The following is a 23,638-nucleotide window of genomic DNA, read 5'->3' on the forward strand; positions in this document are numbered from 1 at the left end:
TGTCTGTGTTTCATGTTGTTTTTCCACCTCCTGGGTTGGAACACCAAATGTGGTCCAGAATCACATTTTCAATACATGATTTATCTGTCCAACAACACACCTGCAATGTCAAAGTATTTTAAAATGGTTGCAAAATTTAGTTATGATACTAAATAACCTCACACAGTACTTGGCACTGGAAAACATGTTTTATTATATATATTATTGATCTTTGTTTAAATCTATACATTTGTGCACATGAAAACACAAGAAAGCAGGATTTTTTAAATGAGGTTCTGTGTATAGACAAACATACAGTACATAATGGAAAACTTTTAACAAAGATAATAAACAACACTCTAAAGAAAGAACTAGAATTCAAATAAAGGCAAAATAGGTGATGCTCAGTCATTTCACTGTGAATTATAGTGGATATTTTAACTAAGAAGTTGCTTTTACTATGCAATTGCTCTCTGTTCCCTCTCAGGAAGTGATCCATAATGCTGCATCTTGTCTTTCTGTCCATCAATGTCTTACTTGTCTGCATTTGTACTGGGGTAATATTTTAGACAATCATAAAAAGTATATTGTTTTCTTCTGCTTGTTTATCAGGTGAGCAGACATGGGACGAGCCACCAAACAAAGCCTGTCGTGTGTGAGGGAGCAGAAGAAGAGGGAGCGACTACTGAGCATGTAAATGTCACTTAAGCTCACATCCTGCCCTTTGGTTTAAAGTGTCAGTTGTTGCTTTGATACATCATACAGTATAAAGATCAATAAATAGATGCTCTTACAGATGAAATACAGTAAATGTGGCGTGAGTTTAGTGCTGAAACAGTCAATTTCTTAGTAAACCTGTATCATTTTCATAATAGAAGTATTTCTGCTTTTGTTGTTGGTGTGCGTGTGGCATCGGCACATCATAACACAGCCGCCATCTGTTTGTTAGTCACTTATCGTCCCTTATCTGCATGTTTTAAGCAGAAACATCTGATTGGCTACATGTTTGAAAGGACTCTCTGCAGTTCCTTTGTTGGATGTACTGCGGATGTATCATAACAAAACCTTTTAAATACAGCCTAATTAAAATGTAGAGTGCACTTAAAACCATCTGACATCAAAGGTGACGGAATTGCAATTTCATAATTGTGTAACCTTAACGAATTTATACTAATGCATAATGCAAGAGAGAAAGCGGCCTCTCCTTGCCTTTTGTTCTCTGTGACAGAAGTGATAATAGCAGACCTCTTTTCCTGAACACAGATGGCTTGTGCCAATACTGTCATAGAAATAGGATTGGTGGAATTATGTTATTTAATCATTTATCTCCCCTGATTAGCAAATGGATTTACCATGCTGCATGGTAGTTATGCATGCTGCATAATGTAATTAGTGATAATTTATAATTGACACGTATCTTATACTTTGTACACCTTTTTTTTATCAGGCTCAGCAGCATTTTCTTTTTTTAATCAGTGTCATTTACTGTTTTCATGTCGACCATTTTTGGGAATATTAAGACAAACATGACTATGTGAAATCAGATTATATAAATGGAAAGGCATATTCCTGTGTGGATTATTCCACCCGCGTTAATGGGATGATAACTTCTTCCTGTGTCAAGGGTGAGTGCAGGCTGCGGATGGAGGCGCAGCGCATCAGCATGTCTCAGATCCACGCCGCCCAGCTGGAGCTGCTGCATGAGGAGACGGACGCCCGCACACACACTCTGGAGCTGAAACTGCAGAATGTGAAAGATCACTGTGACCAGGGTGAGCTGATGTGTAGTTTGTTGCCTTTGTGTGCATCTGTGACTTGATTTATCATTCTTGACAAATCAAAACAGGACAGGTTTCTGGTTGGATGACGTATCCAGTGTTATTTATGCCCTTTGTTGGTTATAGTTGTGTTTGTGAGAAACATTTTAAACATTTCAGTAAATTGTCCAACTTTCTGCTTATGTTTCACAGATGAGCCAAAAATCTCCAGATACCAGAACATGTTACAAGCTGTGTCGGAAGAATGTAGTGAGATCATTCAGGTAAATATTAAAGACAAGTTGTAGTGGGTAGTTTAGTAGATTATTAATATGCATTGCCAAGGTACCACAGAGTGTAACTATGTTTCTGTTCTGTCTTCAGTCTTTCCGAAAGATGTTTGGTAAAGAGTTCTTGGAGTGTGTTGATGCGGAGGAACGACCGCCCACTTCAATGGAAAGACTAGAAACTGGTGAAGCCACCTCCACTGTACTGGAGGCCAGAGGTAATTTATCTAATAAAGAAATTAAATTACAGTTTAAAACAAGTATTACAAATAATTTAACACATATTTCTGTTGAAGGTAACATTGTGGGCTATATTGAATTCACTTCATACTTACAAGTGCTTAAATATCTATCTCTGTTTATTCAAACTTGGCAACACATTTACACATACTCATTTACAATCATCCACTTACTCCGTTGAGATCAGTCAAATTTAATTAAAAAAACATGTTGCATTCTCTTTGTAGAGCTCTACAGAGATCTTCAGCAGATGAAGGGGAGGATTGAGCAGGAACATCATCGACTGTCACAGCTCCAGGCTCTATTGAGAGCTGATGGGAACAAGGTAAAGATAGATACTTAGTTTGTTAGAGGAACAAAGAGGATTACAGTGCCAACAGAAACACACTAACAAATCTGTTGGTTTATTAGATGATGGAGCTGCAGATGGCATTCGATGAACTGAGGAGCAGCAGTGAGAAGGAGATCTCTGACCTGCGTGTACAAGTTGCCAACTTAAGCCTCTCAAGCAAAGGTAAAGAGTTAAACTCGGCTTCCCCTTGCTGAGATAAAATAAAAAGCAAATAGGTCGAGTACTTATGTCACATCACAGAGGCTAAACACAGAGCGGTGTAATAAGATGGTAAGATGTTTAATCTTTTATTTGGGTTTATTGAATATTCTGTCTGTTCTCTGTATTCTGTAGCTGTAGGCTTTAAGGATTTTCCAGGTGTACTGGAGGTCACAGTTAAACCTCACTGATTACTGGCATGCCAGATATAGGCCACACACCCTGAGCTTTTGCCAGTGTGTGTTTTGTGATTAAATGTCTGTAGGTCATCTACAAAGAAATATAAAATAGTGACCCTGCCCTGCTTTTCAGCCATTATTCATCTAGCATTTATCAACCAATTAATATGGTCATTTGCCACTGCAGTGACCCATTTTCTCCAGAGGAAACATTAAACTTTAATGTAATTGATTCTAATCTGTCCAATTGCATATTGGATTTCACATTTCACCTCTCCATCGGTTAGATCCAGAGGAGCGGGCCGCTGCACCATCTACCTCCCCTTCCAAGGAATTACAGATGCTGAGGGCCGAGGCGCAGGAGAAGCAGCTGCAGTTAGAGGAGAGTCACAGACAAGAGATGGAGCTTCTCAGAGCCCACTACCAGCAGCAGACTGCAGAGACAGAGGAGCGATACGCCACCGAGCTCTTCATGCTGCAGCAGCGACTGCAGGAGGTCACAGGCACTCAGACCCACTACAGGTGATGACACTGTGAAAACACATGACTATTAATTCTTCATTTTTACATATATGGAGTATATTTTCATGTTTTCAGATGTAAGCAAATGCATATGTACAGCAAACTCTCCTCACACAGACACTTTCATAAAAGGAATGTTAAACACAGGTTATTTATAAATACATTTTCTGAATTTTAAACTCAACTCAATTCACAGTTGAATTTCAAAACTTGTGAACTCAGAAAAATTTTTAGGGGCTCTTAAAATGTGCTCCACAATAGCCATCTGTTGTGCGGGGCTGAACAGGTGAGCCCAATTGTAGACTCAGAAGAGGAGACAGGAATAAGGTAAATAAGATTGAAGGGCACAGGGAAGATGGGGTGCAGGCCAAGGAAAGCTTGGGCTGACAGCTGAAAACCAGCGCTGAGGCTTGGGTGGGTGGCTGGAAGCCAGGAACTGAGGCTGGGGCAAGGGGAGTTAGGGGCTGAGGTAAGAAGGTCTGGAGTGGGATCTAAGGTAGCTGAGAAGAGCAGGGTTCCAGGGCAGGGAAGCAGGGCTGACACAACGAGGGACAGGAGACACGGACCAGAGTCAGAGCAGGCAGAACTGCAGGGGAGAGGAGAAACAGCATCAGCCTAATGATAACAGGCAACAACAAGAGCTGAGTATTTCTAGAGGGCTTGATTATGGTGATGGTGGAGGTGCAGCTGGTGTGGTCCTGCTCTGACTCCAGAACACCTGCAGGGAGAGAGAGGGAGAGAGCCGCTGGGGAAGTGACAACAGGTTAGTTAGACACAGAATGGGATGTGGAGGGATTGTCAGGGGAGGTTGCTGAGGCAAATGTGACACCATCAGTTTCTGAAGTTGTAAGTAAACAAAAATCTATTAGCTTATCTCAGGCTTGATAGCGGTTTGGAACAAGTATATTATGATATACAGTAAATCAAAGGCAGTACTGGGTGTTTAACATTTAAATAGCACCATTAATGGATTCATGCAGCCTCTCATTGGTCAGGTGGCATAACTCTCTCCCATATAAAGTACACTTTTCATCAGAGGAACTCATTTTGATAGTTGAATTTTGATGGATTGATATAATAAATGAGTCTGAAGAAAGAAAGTCTAAAGAAAAGTCTGACATGCCTTACTCCTAATAGAAGCTGTTCTGCACATTTTGTGTTGCACATGGAAGCAACCTGAACCAGTTCAGTTGACAACAAAACCTCAACTAATGAAATATTCACTATGTTGTTGAAAGCATTATTCATGCCTTTTGTTAGCCCACTAACCTATCAAAGTACATTTTCAGCCATTCCAGATGGCTTCCTGAGAGAGGTGATCACTGAAGTGCTGTGTAGGAAACAAGATCAATGTGACCTTGTAGGCATTACTCACTCAATTTGTTACATTGAAAAGAGTTTTCTGAAAAAAATTCAGGCCCACACTGAAATGTATTAGGTATTTGTTGAAGTGTTAGAGGTGCACATGATCTTCTGTATCACCCACATATAATCCACGCCTGAATGGCAGATGACACAGAATAAAATGTGAGCCTGTACAGGAGTTTTAACAGTTACTATATTGAGGAATGTTTGAGGAGACCACCTATATTTCTGACATACTGACTGTTTATGCACACATATAAAAATATATCCTATCCAAACTATATTATTCTAAGTGAGCTCTTCCTTGTGGCTCAAGAGAATCACAGTAGTAATATTCCTACATTCAGTTTACTGAAAACTGAGATGCTACTGCCCTCCACTGTTTGATTTGGTAAATATTATTACTCCTGTACTTTTCAAGACTAATGACCATATATTTTGAAGGGCAGTGTCTTTGCTTTTATTATCACTTCAGTTTGTGTTGTTCATATTAGTTTTAAATTGTATTTTAGTCCTAAATTTTTATCTGCTGTCATGTGATGTGTCTTATGTGCCTCATTAGTGGCAAATGGTTACATTTATACATTTTTTTGTGATTATGGCAAAAATCAACTAGCTCAAGTGTTTTATCAGGTTCATTTGAAAAATGTATATACTGTAAGGCCAGGGTCATACTTGTATTCTTGCAACTAGAAAGCATGTTAGCTTAGCAAGTTTTGCTACTTGATTTTTTTACTTGATTGATTTGAAAGTACATAGGATAATCTCCATCATATTGCTGTAGAATTTGTTGTTAATGGCAATCTAGTATGTAGGGCTGCAACTACTGATTATTTTTCATTGTTGATGAATAATGATTATTATTTTCTCTATTAATCAATGTCGTTTGGTCTAAAAAATGTCAGAAAATGGTTAAAAAAAATGTTGATTACGGTTTACCAAAGCCCAAGATGCAACCTAAGATGTCTTGTTTTGTCCAGACCAACAGTCTACTATCCAAAGGTATTTAGTTTACTATCATAGAGGACTAAAGAACCAGAAAATATGAAGCTGGAACTAGAGAATTGTAGCATTCATTTTTTTAAAAATGACTTAAAACAATGAATCGATTATTGAAATAGTGTGTGATTAATTTTCTGTTGATCGATTAATCAACTAATAGGTGCAGCTTTACTAGAATTTCAGACAGTAACCTGCTTCCTGATCCTTATGCGTACATTTTAACTATTTACACTGACACTGCACTTACCTGTGAAATAGCAATAAAACACTTACAGCAACCAGGTAAATAATTTTGGAAAAGAAATCTCCTATTCAGGATTTTAGGACAATTAATTTTTACATTGCATTGTTTCTTTTTTCAGCCTGGCCGGTGTTCAAGAGTCCAGCTCAGAGAAGAATGAGGAGCTCAGAGAGCAACTAAAGGTTTGGCTGCTGCATTTTGCCCTCATCTAAATCTTCCGTGTCACATGCATCACATCTTACTACGGGCTGAAATGTGCACATGCATTAAGACGCTATGGCAGTGAGGGTGGATAGGAGGGAGGCGGTTGCAGCCTTAAGGCTAAAACATGGCCTAAATCCCCAGCTTTGCCCCAGAAGCAGCAGTATGAATGGTCTTATATCTAATGATTAAAAGGGTTGGACGTTACATAACCCGCCTTTATAGCGTGTTACTCCTGAACCAAGCGGACGTTCTCTGGTCATGGTGGCTGCATGAAAGGAGGATTCTGTCTTGCGTGAATGAACTGCACTCCATTTGAGCCATCCCTCACTCACATCACTCCCAACTTTCCATCCTGTCTCAGTTTTGTCATTCACGCTCAGTCCAACCTCAAAACTACCACAGCTCGTGCTCGCTCGTGGCTCTTACATCCTCATGCAGAGATAGAGAGGAAGATAAGAGAGGAGAAGATTGACAGAAGCACAGGAGGAACAACCGGAGAGAAACCGAAAAGAACTGGGCATGATACACTTTCAGATGTTGTATGTTTGGTTTGGAAATATTGAGCTTGAGGCGAGTGGTACTGAAGAAGCTGAATGACTGTAAAATAGACAAGTCAGGGATTCATCACAAGACAAGAGTGGTAGTGTGTCAGGGGAAAATGTAGCTGTAATGTAATGCAAGACAACTCTTTATCGCTTTATCTTCCCTGGGAGGGTTGTGGAGAACAAAATGGTGTATTTATCAGTGGCTAAAGATTGGGCGGGGTTTAGCTAAAGTAAAGAGGACCTGTTTATTTCAGGAACAGTCTTGGGGAACATTTTCTTGTTGTCTGCCTCATTTTAAGACACTGTTATCTTGTACATCACTTTTAATGTGCAGCATTACTTGTAGCTTTTCTGTCTAACCATCTCCTTCTTATTTCTACACTCTTCTCTCTGAGCAGGACCTTGGTGTGGAGGAATTGTCAGAGGGAGGTGTTGAGTTGCGCTGGCCTGCCAGTTCTGCAGGCCTGACAGCACAGCTGCAGGTACTGAGGAAAGCCCTCTACCACAAGTATGTCCAAGAAGTAGCTGCTCTCAAAGAGCAGCACAGTAGCGAGCTGAGGAGACTGAGAGAAGAAAAAGAGCAGGAGAGGAAAAGAGGAAGCTCTTTTGACAGCTCCAACGTTGCTGGGCAGTTCGTGCTGGAAGAGAAACAACACTGGGAGAGAGTGGAGGAGGAAGTTGCCAAGGTAGGTGGCCATTTAATTGTGTTTTCATACAACTCTTGTGTCTAGTTTTCAGGTTACAGTAGATCATTTTATCCATATCTTAAAAAAATCTGAATGGAGAAACACAATGACAAGAGTTATTCTTTAAAGTTTGACTCCTAAATTGCCCATAACACTCTTTGTCTCTATGTCATATCAAGTCATATGACACTTTGTTTGGATTCGTATTTTCTGACAGGCCATCGTTCAGATGTCAGTGGAGTTTGCGCAGCAGACTGAGCTGGCCCGACTCAACAAGCGTGTCGGCCAAACGAACACCTCCATGCAGACCCAGTCAGACGAAGAGGAGGTGGAGGAGAGGGAGAACGAGGAACGGGCTCCCAGAGTTTCTCACACCACAGGCGCCTGGCTGAAGGAGGTGGAGAGGGAGCAACTGGAGAGGGAGCTGGAGGAGAGGAACGCAGAGATCCAAAAACTAAAGGAGGAGCTGCTGAAAACGGAATCAGGACCTGAGCAGGTCAGTGTCGCTAGCTGGGCTGTTGCGCCTGAATCACAGTTAATGTGTTGATTTACACTCCGCTTCGCCACCCTTCACAGTTTTCAGTAATTTCAGTGGAGAGAATTCATTACTGCTGCGTCATTAATTTTCAGATGAACTGTGTCGCAATGCAGGCATTGTAATGATCGGATTCACTCTAAATACTGTATCACTGATTATGCTTGAACTGAAATTGGTTAAAATATTTGTCTATGTGCAGAACTATCAATAATCTGGTTGAAGCTGTTTTTAACGTGTACTTTTCAGCAACGTTCATGCACTATAGGCAGAGTGGGAAGTTAGTAAAATCCCCTTTTAAGCTATTTTCAACAAAAAACATACAAACAGCTAATTCAAATATGTGCAACTCTCTCACCTGCACTTTTCATACCAGAAGTAGCACAGAAACATGTAAAACAAGATACACACACCTACATATACATACTATCACACTCTTTAAAAAACAGTACAGAATCCTTTTACTGTTCTATACTTTATTATACTTTATAATACAATAAACTTATGACTGGAGTCTTTTATTAATGATGTAAGGGGCTAGCATACACCAAAACAACTATAACCAATATCAGAAGAAAACATATCTTAATAATTTGACCATATTTGTTTATTTACTGCTGTCAAAGAAGAATATTTTAGCGTCTAATTATGTTGACATACTTTCATCTATCCTCTGTTCATGCACTGGTTTCCTCATGTTGAATTGGGATTTTTTTAATAGCACTCCTCATGCCTTGAAGAGCTAATCCCTGGCCGGGCCTGCTAGGCTTTCACTAACCATTTATTGCATGATTAGGCTTTAACTGTGTGATAGCAGTGGCTGTCAGGTTCAGTGTTCTTTGTTAGATGAGTTGCTCCAACACACTGTAAGTGGTGTTTCAGTGATGATCATCTAGTTAAAAAAAAAAAAAAAAAGTTCTATAACTTCAGTAATTGGGTCAGATGAGTTTTGATGATGAGAAAAATGTTTGAAGTTGTTTAATTTCTGTAAAAACAAACTTGGCCAGAAATGTTCAGAGATGATACATAGAAAACTGTGAACTTTGATGTAGATGATACACTGTAGAAACCAGACTTTTATAGCTTATCTTTTAGGCGAATTGTTTACATTCTCTAGACTCTTTAAGATCTAGATGAAGCAGCTCTACAGTTTAAATTTTGACGTTGTAGATTTGGCATCTTAAGTTTATGTAACAAGCTAAAAAAAACAAGAGACTAAACATTTTTAAAACAGAAAAAAAAACTGATGTTTGACATCAGCAGTTCAATACAAGAGCTTTTTGTTTGTTCCATATTTAAATTGGGGTGGATACAAAATAAATATGTCAGTATTATGCAATCTCGTGCAATATCACCACAAACCATGCACTCAAAAATTACTGCAAGTTAACAAGTGCTATTATTCTTCTTATTAAATAATTACCTCTGATGATTTATTAAACATTTCTGTCTCAAAAACATGTTCACAAGTGTAGTATTTTGCTGGAGTGTATTGGTTCCCAACCTAGGGGTTCCGACTCCCATTACGGGTTACCAAAGCCTCACAGGGGTTGCGAGGCTCTCTTGATTTTAAGAAGTGTAAGAAAACTTTTCTTTTGATATATGTCTCAGCATCTCATTGAATTTTGTGAAGAAAACAACTACATGTAATTGTGTACTACAATATGAACCTAAAAAAGGGATAAGGGCACAGGGTAGATGTGAGCACAAGCCATATTCACAGAGCCTTCACTCTGCTAGTGTAGCAAGCCAGCTGCATTAGAAAAGTATGCAGTTAAAACAACAACAAAGAGCTAATGGCACAATGGCTAAGCATCAGGAAGAAAAGAATACTGAATGTGTCAAAATAAGCCTATTAATTATGTATGACAGTAGGTTTATTCATGTATGTATGTATGTGTATATATATATATTAATGTAACTCAGTCTGGACGAGTACTCATACCACTAAACTTGTCCGAATCATCAACTGTGCACATCAAACTCATTCATCTCAACCATTGTTTGTCCAGTCAAGCATCAAGTCAACCAACCACAGATCACTTTATTTGTATACAGGTCTTTAAACAGGAGCCTTTCCTCATATTTTCGTGAACAGTATTCCTACAATCATCAATTCCACAATTATTCCACTCGAAATAACTAGAATCTCAGTCCTCCTATCTGTTGAACATCTCAATTACAGTTTGGTTTAATTTACGGAGGTTCAGTGATATGGAACATCATCTCGTATTTGAAACTTAGCACCCGCATAATTTAAGAAAGCTGTGAAAGGCTTGTATTTATCTCTGCAATGTTATCTTTATGGCCTATCTTTGTAAACTACCCACTAATTAGTCATTTTCATTTTATTTAATTACTTTGTGTACTTGTATATATGAATGTCTGCTAGTGTGTGCTATCTAGTATTTTGTCTTTTTTTCTCTCTCTTTCCCATCCTCTTAATATTTTTTAAATATTATTTTTTCAATAGTTTTTGGCGCAGATTCTGCACAGTTTACTGTAGTATTATTTAATTATCATGTAAAGCAATTTGAACTGTGTTTATATGAAATAGTGCTATACAAATCTGAGAGTGAACAAACTGGAGAAGCACAGCTGCATTTCTAATGTTTCCCCAGGAGGTGGAGCTATCACCTCTGCCTGTCTCAGTGCCTCAGGTGCACCTGTTGCCATAGCAGCACAAAGATAGTAGTGTTTCTCCCAGCTCCAAGGGAGTTAGAAGTGCGTCTTTGTGTTTGTGTTTGTATGTGTCTGTGTGCTGGTAAAAGGGCGGTTTGTCTGCATGAATTTGAATTCAGTTTTACTAATGGTCATGCATACTGCCGCACTGTGGTTTGCTATTTAGAGTTTTCAGGAGTCAATTTATCAAACTGCAACTTTGCAATGACGGGGCTGCTGTCCGTGTTCTCTCTCCTGCCTGTCCAGGCCTTAAAGAAGAAAGAAGACGGCCAAGAAAAAGTTGAGGATGAGGAAGATCCAAGGGGGGTGGAAATAAAGCAGGCTGGTGCACTCAGATTGTCATCGCAGGGTGATGAAGATTCATCCGATAAGGACACTGAAAGGTAGTGACAGAAACTGCATTCATACTGTTCAATAATAATCTACTTTGCACACAGAGATGCTGTGTTTATAAAAGAGAATTCATAATATCTCCTTAACCAGTTGTATGTTTGTTTGTGTTACTGCTGTACATGCATTACAAAAAAATATTAATTTCAAGTTGAAGCCAAAGAAGACTCAATTTTCAGTGTGTGAAAAATATGTTACGCTAATCAATTCAAGTCTTTCCTTTAGCCATTCTTTCTTGAATAACTACAGATATTTAAGAAACTTTTCATTACTGTGGTACGTTTTAACTTTAACTGTTCTGCTGCTTTCAGAAACCTCTTGCGTATGGCCAACGAGAAGCTTAGTCAGGTGCTTGTTGATGTCCTGAAGACTACAGCAGCAGCGGAGGAAACCATGGGCCTGCACATGCAGAGTCTGCGTGATGCGTCAAGTGGAGGTCAGCAGGCTGCACCGCCCCGCTCCACCACACAGAGAGCAACTTGGCAGCCTGTGAGATCTTACGCTGCAGGCAAGTAACATCAGGTGTAACTAATAGTTAATTCTGGCATCCGTGTTTGAGCAACAGGAAAACAGGAAACGGACTACAAAACCTACAAGATGTAATTATGTGTACAATCACCTGAGAGAAAATAGCACTTAAAACTATGCTGTGCTCTGCAAATATTAACACCACTGCAGCTGTGCTTTTTAATGAGTATCCAAGACCGTCATTACACTGGCATCCCACATCTAAATTTTGGCATTCTATAGACTGAATCGCTTTGCTTTTAATCAGGCCCGGATAAGAAAAAGGCATGAAAAAACATATTTGCAAAGTTAAACCACATTTTTAGAAAGTTTTAAATCTGTTTTAAATCAGATTTTTAGACTTGAACTTCAGATGAGATTTGTGACACCTGTAACAAAACAGAGCACATAGCATTGATGTCACAGGGAGAGTGTTGTTAGCAACTTGGCTAACTATGCTAAGCAACTAAGCTAACCTCCTCTGGATTCTGCTCCAAGACTACATAATTCTATTGTTTGAACAAAGAGTGGGTCCTCCTCCTTTAGCACAGAGTTTGTTGTTAAGTTTCTACACTGGAAAAACACACCAGCAGTTAGCTTATCTATGCAAGTCTATAGTATGTTGTCACCACAGCAACCATTGTAAATAGGTCAATAATGGCTGATGGCTGAGGGACAAATTCAATCTGATCACATGCAAATAATAGTGACGACAGTTAAGCCTGTAATTCAGATGTCAGAAAAATAAAGGATTTGCTTGCAGTCTGAATGGTTCATTATGAATGAATGTGGAGACTCCATGGGAGCTAAAGACAACAAAGTCTCATGTTGACACATAAATCCAGATATAGTTATCTTAATTCTTCCCAAACCATAGCTGCTTATGTTAATCATGGTACAGTCACTCAAGGACACTAGATACATGGTTACTGCTGGTCCATCCATATACCTATATGCAAATTATGGTTCATGCTTGTCAAATTGCATACTTGCATGAAAATAAACCTATGCAACAGCGGCAGCACTTTATCTAATCGTCTGTTTTTATGTAAATCATTTTCAAATAACGTTCAGCAGTGTTATTCAAGTAAAACACAGAAAACAGTAATACAATACAGAGGAGAGACCACAGCACTGAAGATGTGTTGTGGGGCTTGATGTTTTGTGCTCATTTAATTCAATAATTAACTATTTAAATAAATTCATCCTTGACCCCCAATTCTCAAAAAAATATCTGCCACATTACCATAATGAGTTCTTTTATTCAACCATGGAGCTGCTGACATTTCACACATTATGACGTGTCTGATGAAGTCTGATGAAAATAATTAAATTCTGCAGTAACCATCGACTTGCATATTACCTTAACCTGCCACTATGGTTCAGATGATCCACTGCTCTGTCCTGGCATGTGTGCATGTCTACTGTCTTATAATTGAATCCATACTGCCCCACACTACCTCCTGCTGTCACAATAATCCATTGAGAGTGTGAACTTTAGGTTACAAGGTCAGATAATTAAATGTGAATGATGTCATGCAAACTAGCTTCAGGGCACAGTTAAGAGTACAGTGTACTCATTCAAACTGGACGATGTATGCGCATACACCCTTAGTGTGGTTATATTTTTAGCCCTGCTTTGCATCCTGTTCTGTCATGAATACAAACTACATCACAAGCTTTTTTTTTTTTACATTTTACATGGTTGTGTGGTTCATCCATCTGAATTTAGGGCATAAAGGGAAAAAAAACCTACAAGCTCTCCAAGAAAGCTGTAATAGATTAAGTCACTAAGCATCTCAGTGAAATTTAAATGTGTTTAAATGTGTGAAATGTATGTGATCACTCCAGGTCACTCTGCAGAAAGTTGCCAGGGCAGCGAGACCGGCGCAGATGACGTGAGTGTGTGGTCTGGGGAGACGGACGCTGACGAGGGCCTGGAGGTGTCCCAGCAGCTGATGGACAGCCTGCTGCGGGGGGCAGGGACACAGCTAAAGAACGAGGAATATCTGATGGGCATCAGCAGCCGACTCCAGACGGCTTTGGAGAAGATGTTGATGGCCATCAGCGACACCACCAACCAGGTACAAACTGAATGTTGTTGGTTAAGTGATCTGTGATCTATGTTGTCGACTCCCATTCAGAGAACTGATTGGTCAGCTCACTTAATTTTCTTGTCGTACTGCATAAGACACTACTAAACTAGCGTTTAACCTGAGGAGGTCAACTCTTCTCCCTGATGAAAACTATTAGCAACTATGAATTTTTTTGCAAACAGGTACCCATTCTGTATAATATCAAATAAATTATAATGATATATTATAATTAATAATAAAACTAAATATATATACAGATACATAACAAATACATAAAATAAATAAAGTCAAATAAATGTAAGTCAAAAGTAATAAAGTATAATGTAAGTTAACCAAATGAATGAAGAAAAATAAAATGTCAGTTCAGTCAAATGAGGCTAGACATGAGTTATGGTACAAAAGAGATAAATAGAATTGAGTTTCTGTACAGATACTCAAACAATACTTTTTTCAGTACCTTAGTTTGTGGAACATGAACATGTTTCGTGTTTCAGCATATATTTATGTATACATATTGCAAACATACACTTACACATAATTTAAAACTGATGACAATAATTCACCCAAGTGCCTAAACAGCTTCAAATTAATGAATAAATGCAAAAAACTGACAGAATTATAATATATTATAGAAATATGCCAAACTTCTCAAAGCATCAGTGTTACAAAAATAAAGTATTTTCTAAAGTTTCTTGATTTATGTCGATCAGGATAATAAAGTCAAAGGATGAGTAAACAAGCCTATCAAGCTGACCAAACCTTCATAGCCAATGTTAGATACTTGAATTGATATTCATATTTGATGCTATGGACACAGTTGAGTTTGTACTCACAAAGTAACAAGTGAAATAAAGGAGTTTGAGGTTTCAGAAGGATTCATCATGAACAGTCCTGTGTGTTTGTGCCTAAAAGTTACCAATAAACAGAAAGCCCTAGTGACACATTTAAGCTTTGTCAAAACATTCAAATACCCACACTCAACACTGTCCACCCCCTCTGTGGGTTTCTACGCCCGTTCATGGAGGCATAATGGAAATGAGTCTGCAGAATGTGGCCAGCAACAAAGTTGGTTTGTCTAGAATTCACACACAAAAGAGCTGCCTCATTCCCAGCGGTTGCCTATAGATACGAGCTGTATTTACATGGAGCTTTTGTGCCGCCGGCCAGCCTATCATAGTCCAGTTGGTTAGCAGAACTCCTCCTCCACCTCCCCTTAGGCGAACCGTGTAGTGCGCCCGCTGTGTCCAGTGTCAGCCCACAGAGACGGGGCCAGTTTAACTAGGCCACTGAATGTGTTACCGTAACTGACTGCACAGCACATCCTCCCATTGGTTGAAATTCATGCGTTATTCACGCTGAGATGGGTTTTATCATGGTGATCTAAAAATAGCTTTAAAGAATTTTCAAGCCAGGCATCAGTGTTGTTTCAGCATCTACTATCTACAACATTGAGTGTGTGTTGGTTGAATATTATCTTTTCTCTTTTTTTTTTTAAGCTAAATTCACCACATTTTGGTTACAGTACACCCACTCACACCCCTAAACTCTCCTAAAAACATTATTTTGCATCATGTAATAGAGAATAATCAAACAAATAGATTTTCTCTGCTTGTCATCTTTATTATTATTACATATTGTGGCTCTACAACTCATTTACTATGTACATTTGTATACCACAATGTCACAAAGTCAGGAAATTCTGATTTGCTCTAGTAACAGAGGGTTGCTTAGATACAGAGCTGAAATTATTTGCTGATTAATGGATCACTTGAATGATAGGATTGATTGATCAGTATTTTTTTAAGCAAAAACGCCAGAAAATTCATTGGTTCCAGCTTTTAAAATTTAAATATTTGCTGGTTTTCTTGGTCTTCTATAAAAGTAAATAGGATATCTTTGGGTTTTGAACTGTTGGTCAGGCGAAACAAAACAAGAAAAAAAAAATTTCAACATGGGCTGTGGGAAATTGTTTGTAGGTATCTTTTTTTTTTTTACTATTTTCTGAAATATTATACAATAGTAGTTAATCACAGCCCCAGTAAAGAACCACTGTAGTTTTTACGAGCGGTTTACATTTTACACGATTTACATCTCTTCTAAGTACGCGCTATTAACAGCACAATAAACTTGTAATCAACAAAGACTCTAATGGTTTGTTCAATGATTTTCCTGCTGCTATTGATCTAGTGTACATTAGTCTTGTCAGTAAGCATTGCTGGATCATGATGTCTTGCCTGGGAAGCAGCGTTGTGAACAGAGATTGATGTAACAAGCCGGTCAGGAATGTTAAGTGTCTTTGTTGAACTACCGCTGTAAATTATTTGCCTGTAGGAAGGTGTTTGCTCACTCACCTCCCATTATCTACCGGTGAGACGCCACCAATGAAACGTGAAAATTGTTCATGTGCATAAAGTATGACGGTCGACATGCCAAACAGAGACAGTGGGTGGGACTAAGAGGCAGCATGTCAGAACGCCTTAATTGCTTCTTTTTTTTTTTTTTTTTTTGCAACTACGGAGGGTGCAATTCCAGTTTGACAACTTTTTGTGTGAAGGGTGTGTGTTGTCTGTGGGTTATTTGAGTGCCTGTGATCTATTTGCAAATCTACCTGACTCTCTTGCCCTAAGAATTGAAGCCACACCTGCTCCCCTCCCACTTGTTCTGAACAGTATCCTGCTGTGTGCGATCAATGTAGGAAGTGGAGGAAGAAGCCTCTCTTCTGAGTGGTGAAAACTGCCCTGGAAGTCTGGGATCTTTTTTTTTTAAAGCACATGGGTAGACAAAGGCAAAGTGAGTGTAACAGAGTGACAGTAGCCTGCCTGAAGTAAGTAAACCTCGCATGACGGGAGAGAGATCCAGCCACAGTGAGTAACGTTATGGTACAAGCGAGGGGGTATGCGTGGAGAGGGAATGACAGCGATCCTAGAAGGAAGTAATAAGGAAAGAGTGAGCGACTTTAAAACCGGCCGCTGTCATTTCTCCCTCGGCTGCCTGTCGCTTGGACTAAACAATTAAAAGGGGCCCCTGGGAGGCTTCCCTGCAGGTCGTTGTTGCTACGGCGGCATAGTATTGTTAATGAATCTCCAGAGAGAGAGAGAGAGAGATAGAGAGAGAGAGCAAGCCAGAGCAGATGCGGGGGTGTGAGCTTCACCGAGAGGCATGATATGGTTTTGCTCTGAAGAAAGAAGGTCAGTAAGAACACACAGAGAGGGCTGGAGATCTTTCAAGAGGGCAAGAAGAGGAGAAATGCTTGCCTTTGTATTTATACACCTCCCGCGGTCATGTTCAGGAATGCCCTTTAAGCTGCTGGACACAGATGTGACTTCCCCCGGCTGCCGAGGATGACATGTTTTGTTAGGACTTTTCTTCTTCCCTGCCATAAATACTCTCACCTTGCCGGATGATTTTCTGTCTCATTATTTAAGGAACTTATAATGGAACTTATTCTACCTCAGCCAGGCAGCACGTGATTGAGATGACGTGAATGTCGCAGTCTCCAAATGCTGTTTACACTTCTTGTGTGTGCTGAAAACACATAGAAACTGTTGCTTGGAGCTATTCCACAACGTCGCTCACTTGCTTCATCCCCCACTGGACTTTATTCTCATTTTCGGTCGCACGGCAGGCATCAGCTCAGCCTGACGAATCATGGCAAACAGAAAACCCTTTTGATGACTCCAGGAAAGGAGCGCCACCATAATAAAACAAGGTTGGAAGTTCCCCCTTCATCCATCCATCCTTCACCATGGATTCCTACCGCTCTTACTGGAACTCGAGCATGCAGAACACCACGTGGGTGGAAGGGGAGGACCAGGATGTGTACGAGGTAGAATCTCGTGTACCCCTTCCCCGACCTTTTCCACTCTCCAACACCTTGAATGAGAAAAATGCTGTGGTGGTACAGACCCAGATCTCGCATGTCAATCACAGGACTAACGGTCACCTTCTTAAAGTCATCTCTAAAATCTCCCTGCCCACCCCTCCCTATACAGTAAGTTCACACCTGGTAACCCACAGTTGTACTGTGACGGACTGTTTTTAAATTATACATAGAGAATGTCAGCAGTCTATAATTTAGATGGAGAATATGTGCTGATGGAGAATATGTGCTGATTAATATTTTATTGCTGCATTATCTCACAGCTTGTTTTATGTAGTTCAGGTCCACACATGCAAATGTGATGTTGAGTTAAATGTAATTCCACGCAGGTGCACAGCATATCTTTTGTGCTGTATTTGAAACAGTAGGTGAAAGATTATATGACTTCCATGTGGCAGGGTCACATTACCACTTCCTGGTTCCCATAATATTACAAAAAGACCTTTGCTCAGGGAGATATGGAAATCTATACAGTCAGTGTGGAATGAATGTGGGAGTGCTGTGAGGTTTATTACATTATGATGATATAATAGCTGTTCTGCCAGGAAAAACTGCCGTCTGTCACCTGATCAGACGGTCATAATATAAATGTGATATCATGACCTCAGTACATTTCTGGTGTACCTGTGCATTATTTTGTTATTAAATGGTGTTGTGCCAGTATACTTGTATTGGAGTCTGACTTAAAAATAATGTACCGTATGCATAGAGCACATGAATAGTGTTGTCAAACATACATAGTTTTGGTATTTCCTGTAAGCTGACAACAAAGTGCTTTTCTTAGTCAGTTTAGAATAATTTAATTAACATGACTCATTTTTTCCTCCCTGCTGCAAATCATTTAAGTCAATCAAACTTGACTAAGAGCCCATCTTATACAGTGTAATAAATCATCTGTTTTCTAAATTAAGCCGGCCAATATGGTTGAAATGATATCAATAAGAATATCCTCTACTATCAGTATATATCACAATATTTCGACAGCAACACTATAATATGATGTGATCATATCGTCAAGATACAATTCTGCTGAAAATTACTAAGAGATTAAATATAATTATCGCTCAGCTCTATTTCCAAATATGCAAAAGAGGTAAAATTGGCAAACTCCTTCCTCCATGTCACAGGACAGGTGAGTGTAGCTGTTCCTGACAGTGTCATAAACAGCTCATTTCACATTATGAGCAGTTTTTCTGCCATGATACTTGATATATTTACTGCCTTGTATGGGTCAAGTTCCTCAAACACAGGTCTTAAATGCTCACTTCTTTAACACCCCACACCTATAATTTGTAACCTCGGCTTTCTGTTGAAAAGTCCCAAGCCAAGATAACCCTGATTATACATTATAAAATTTCTTTTATAGTTTGAGTAGTAATCCTCATGTTAAGAAAACTGATCTATGTTGAGAAAACTGATCTTCATTTATAAATTGTTGGGGTGCCCCTTTAGGCCAATCGATTAATTTATGTTTGCACTTATGAGATAATTTAACACACTGTCTCTTTCCCCTCTTAGCTCGAACATGCCCGGATGACCCAGACCGAGCTGATGCGGGAATCCTTCCGCCACAATCAGGAGATGAACGAGCTGCTGCAGAAGCAGGAGGAGCTGCAGGAGAGGTTGTCCGAGGAGGCGCGGGCACGCGAGCAGCTGGCTCTGGAACTCCACCGAGCTGAGGGTGAGATTTTCTGATGTTCTTTGTTTAACATCAAAAAATCTGCATTAGTCATTTTTTACAAATATAGATCAGCATGAAATAACATGACATGCGTTAGTTAGTTTGATTAAAATGTTGATCGATTTTTATGTGGGCCTTAAAGTCTGCGATATACCAGCATCCACTGTTTTAAAGCCTTCCGAAAGACATTTCCTTCAACGTAGCCTCTTTAAACATTACTCTGATAATGTGTGTCTGCATGTCAGAATGATTACAGAAAACACTGCATTTATAGAGCATAAGGAGCTGAAGTGGGAATGCATGTGTGCATGTGTTTGGGGGAGGGGGGGTGTTAAAGGGAGTGATGAGATCAGCTGTTTGAAAGGGAGAGTAAAGGAGTGCGAGACCATCTGTGGTGAGCAATTGACAAATGACAATTTGTGTTTGAACATCTGACCGCGTGCGTTTCAACTAAAATAAGAGGATTTTGTATGTAGATGTTCACCGTTGGAAGTGAAGGTATTTCTGTGAGATTTTAAAGAAAAGAAATCTCAATGTGAGTGGAACGGCAGTGAGAAGTTTTGCCTCTTGAGAGCAGTTTAAGCGCTGTGACAGATCTTGTTGCGGGCAGCTAACTTAATGTCCCATCCATGTCAGAGACAGCTGGTCCACGAGGGTCAACTGTTCTAGTCTCACACACACACACCAAACCCAGTTGACTTTTAAGTCCCACACTCAATTTATCAAGTGACACAAGAACTACAGTCAATTCGTTCTCTCTGGCTTTTTGGACACACTGAATAATGGTGAGTTTATAGCCATCTCCAACTTTTATATATTGACTTTAACTTAAGTAGCATCCTGTAGCGATGTTTGTTTTCTGTAATCCTATAGAGGTTCTAAAGATGGGTTAATATTTGCTGCCATAAAAAGCAAAGAGGGAGACCATGTGGCAAGCTTTGGAAAGAAAAATGAAAAACATTATGAATAATAAATGATACAACACACATGGTGGAGCAGCTGTGCTGAGGTGAAACAAATTCATGTGTAATATCTGGTCATGTGGCATACTTCTCCATTAACCATGAGGGAGTGTTTGAAATCTGCTATGTCTCTTGGACATCTACTTGACCAAATACCATTGAAGTGAAAGAGAAGAATTCTCCTCCTATTGTGTGAATGATGCATGCAGGTGAAAGCTCAGGGTGCGGCCTTTTCAAACTGTGTGTGTGTTGTTGTTTTTTTCTTTTTTAATTAACCTAACAAACAGGCTAGGCACTGAAAAAAGATCCTCTTCAGTGACAAATAGAAAGCAATAGATGTCAGTGAAAAAATTTAACAGGGTGGGAAATGTGTTATGTTTGATCCTGGGAGAAAAGCTAAGACAGATAGCTAAAATGTCATGATGATGTGTTGTCATTTTTGTATTGTACAGTAAATATGGTGAGGGAACACTGTGTAGTCGGTGGACGATGTTTTCTTCACTCAGTAATCATGTGCTTTTGATTGCTGTGTATCATGGAGAGATTCCCTCCTTAGGCAAACTTTACACACAGCTTTGGTTCCTGCTCAGATGTCTGAAATGAGTTTATCTATTGACAACACAGGTGACATTTACCCGACTGCCTCTCTCTTAGTTTTCAGTAGCACTGAGAGCTCATTGAACCCATACAAGCTACAGTCAGAAAATGTACCTTACTTTACCTTACAGCTGGTCTGATTTTTGCCAGTTTTTGTTTGCACCTACAGTAGATGAATAGATTTCTCACCCGTCTATTAGTGTGCACATACCTCCTTCCTCTTGTCTCTATGAGCTGAATGCCATCCTGGTGCATAATGCTTGCTGACCTGTGAAAGAGCAGTACAGTAGTTATAGAGCATTTCATTGTGTTTAGGGCTCAGTCTTAGTCGTACTTCATGTCAAGCAAAATGGGTCAGACATGTTCACTTGTATTCATCTCTGTATTTGCGTGTGTGTTTGCGGGCATCGCCTTATGTTTTTGTTTGTTTTTGTTGTTGTCGGTAACCGTGGATTTTGTATCTTGCTGTTAAGTGTTCATCTGGATGGCTGCCTTGTGTGTGTCTGAAGTGAGACAACAAAGCTTAAAGTGATTCCTCTGCATCCTTCTGAAGATAGATAGCATAACATGCAAAAACCTGATGATAGGGAAATACCAAATTGCCTAATATGAATGTGTGTTTCTGTTTTTTTTCCAACTGACCTTCTTTCACTTATCCCGCATTCAGGTCTGATTGACGGCTACACGGGCGAACGGGCTGTGCTAGAGGAGCAGTTGCGTCAGAAGGAAGAGCTCCAGCTGAGCCTGGAGCAAGAGCTGCAGGTTAGGCATTCCAGCTTCCAGAGGATGAAAATTAATTACCTTTTTTTTTTTCTGAGATAGCACATGCCTTGACAATGTTGAAGGTAGATTTCTGGGTTTCGCCTCTGGCACAGTATAGCGGTAACACAAGTTCAAACTCAATCCAGTTCAAATTTCTGCCAGAAGAGCCAGAAAAAAGTATAAAACATGTACACATAAGAGCAAATGTGAGCCAGAGAGAAGTTTTAGCTGCTAGCTGCAAGCTCACTCTCTAATACAAAAACAAGTAAACTTCAGTTTTCCGTGAAATAAACTATATGTTAAGATATGAACACTATGTAAAATACTTTAAAAATGCACAATATACTGTATATGTGCCTATAAGATATAAATCATCACATATTGAAAGACCCTGTTCCTTTACAACTATTGTCTTATCCATGTCAACTCAACTCATTTTGCCTCAAAATATAAATGAAAATAAAGTTGCAAACTAACTTAAAGTCATTTTTCCCTGCAGGTTACAGCTAGCCGGCTGCACGAGTTGGAGCAAGAGAGGCTTCAGATGCAGGAGGAGCGGGAGCTGCTGTCAAGGCAACAGGACGCCATGAGGGAGCACGCTGGGCCCCGTGAGCTTCGTACGTATCCCAGAATTCCCTTAATGGAGAAGGAAAAAAAAATAGGCAGGGATTTGATAAGAATAACCTACTCATAGAAAGGTGTGACATAAAAGGGAAATATTAAGTCAACATGGTCTAAACTTTGTTGCATCATAGAAAAAACATCAGGAAACAAAAATACAAAATATCACCTGTTTTAGTTTTCTGTTTTTTTTTTATCAAGGCCCAAATTTAAAGAGACATTTTGTTTAGTATAGCTATATAAAAAGAACGTCAAAAGTTACTCACCTAAATTAAAACATAAATTGTTCCTTGAATTACACAAGACAGCGTGATTCAGTGTGTCAGCTACATGTCATACAGTAGTTATTATCATTTTTTTCAGCTCCTGTTTCAAAGTGTTGTACTGTGTACAGTATATTGACAGTAAACAATTCCTTTCTGCATTTATACTGGTTTGAAATGGTTGGAAATGGCTACAGCTTTGATTTAAAGGCGTGCAGACCTCATTTAGATTTCTTTGGTAGTTCTTATTGTTGAAAATGAAAATGAAACATTTATGAGATATAACTGGGTAGCATTATCAGTGACAGGAATAAAGACCAAGGATCAAAAAGTCATTAAAATTTTTATTTTAGATGCTGCAGCAGCTTAGTCAGCTTATCTACATTTCTGGGAGTTGTGTCACGAATCATAAATGTACAGGTATTTGCCAAGAAGTACACCGGAAACGTGAAGCTTGATAACTGTATCTGCTAATTTTGCACTATAACCCCTTTATTATCAAGAAGGTATCCCATCAGTATCATTCTCTGATAAGAAAACGTGAGTATTCTGTATGTAAGGGTGTACATCTAAAAGGGGCTATTTCAGAAACTTCTTCCTTTCACGACATTTGCTTCTCCATCTCCATCCTTTGGCGACACAGCCTTAACCTACTACTGTGAAACAGACAGAAAAGCACTGCCATCCTATCTCCACCTTTCTCTGACTTTATTTTTTCTCAAAGAGTTTTCCTGTTCATGACAACAACAAAAAAAAACACAAGAGCATGTTAAATTCCTGTGCTTTCTTATTCTCCTGTAGGCCTAGTTGAAGCTGCAATGGTTGCAGCACCTGAAGCAGGTGTGTCCACTTTGAGCATGGCTCAGTTATATCTATGTTCTTTAATTGTCCTAGCTGAGTGACAGTATATCTCTCTCTAACCCTAATCCAGCAACTCACCAACAAAGCTTGAGAGCTTGCTTGCTATGGGCTCACAAACTCACTCAGTTCAGTCACTAACCTTCGCTTCAGCTTTTCATTTTGATTGATTTTGTCCTGGTTTGTCATTTTAATGTCTTTGAGTCAATGTCAGTCCTCATTTTAGCATGACGAAATGGAAGTAATC

The 23,638-nt window shown here is 39.4% G+C and overlaps 1 protein-coding gene across 7 annotated transcripts in view; it reads left to right on the top strand.

Annotated features, from left to right (window-relative positions):
- Positions 1 to 23,638, top strand: part of akap9 (A kinase (PRKA) anchor protein 9) — a 70,958-nt gene that overhangs the window by 25,136 nt on the left and 22,184 nt on the right. For 6 of the 7 annotated variants that reach the window (XM_042434600.1, XM_042434603.1, XM_042434602.1 and 3 more), the window contains 17 exons: positions 592 to 672; positions 1,604 to 1,751; positions 1,950 to 2,020; positions 2,121 to 2,241; positions 2,491 to 2,588; positions 2,675 to 2,777; positions 3,280 to 3,514; positions 6,244 to 6,304; positions 7,270 to 7,557; positions 7,775 to 8,053; positions 11,021 to 11,157; positions 11,476 to 11,672; positions 13,523 to 13,755; positions 19,166 to 19,328; positions 21,555 to 21,649; positions 22,149 to 22,266; positions 23,335 to 23,373. In XM_042434600.1, the coding sequence (XP_042290534.1) occupies positions 592 to 672; positions 1,604 to 1,751; positions 1,950 to 2,020; positions 2,121 to 2,241; positions 2,491 to 2,588; positions 2,675 to 2,777; positions 3,280 to 3,514; positions 6,244 to 6,304; positions 7,270 to 7,557; positions 7,775 to 8,053; positions 11,021 to 11,157; positions 11,476 to 11,672; positions 13,523 to 13,755; positions 19,166 to 19,328; positions 21,555 to 21,649; positions 22,149 to 22,266; positions 23,335 to 23,373 (2,467 nt within the window). The remainder of the gene's footprint in view (positions 1 to 591; positions 673 to 1,603; positions 1,752 to 1,949; positions 2,021 to 2,120; positions 2,242 to 2,490; positions 2,589 to 2,674; positions 2,778 to 3,279; positions 3,515 to 6,243; positions 6,305 to 7,269; positions 7,558 to 7,774; positions 8,054 to 11,020; positions 11,158 to 11,475; positions 11,673 to 13,522; positions 13,756 to 19,165; positions 19,329 to 21,554; positions 21,650 to 22,148; positions 22,267 to 23,334; positions 23,374 to 23,638) is intronic. The other variant, XM_042434601.1, reaches the window with a different exon arrangement.

This window comes from Thunnus maccoyii, chromosome 15 (genome assembly GCF_910596095.1).
Source record: "Thunnus maccoyii chromosome 15, fThuMac1.1, whole genome shotgun sequence".
Lineage (NCBI taxonomy): Eukaryota > Metazoa > Chordata > Actinopteri > Scombriformes > Scombridae > Thunnus > Thunnus maccoyii.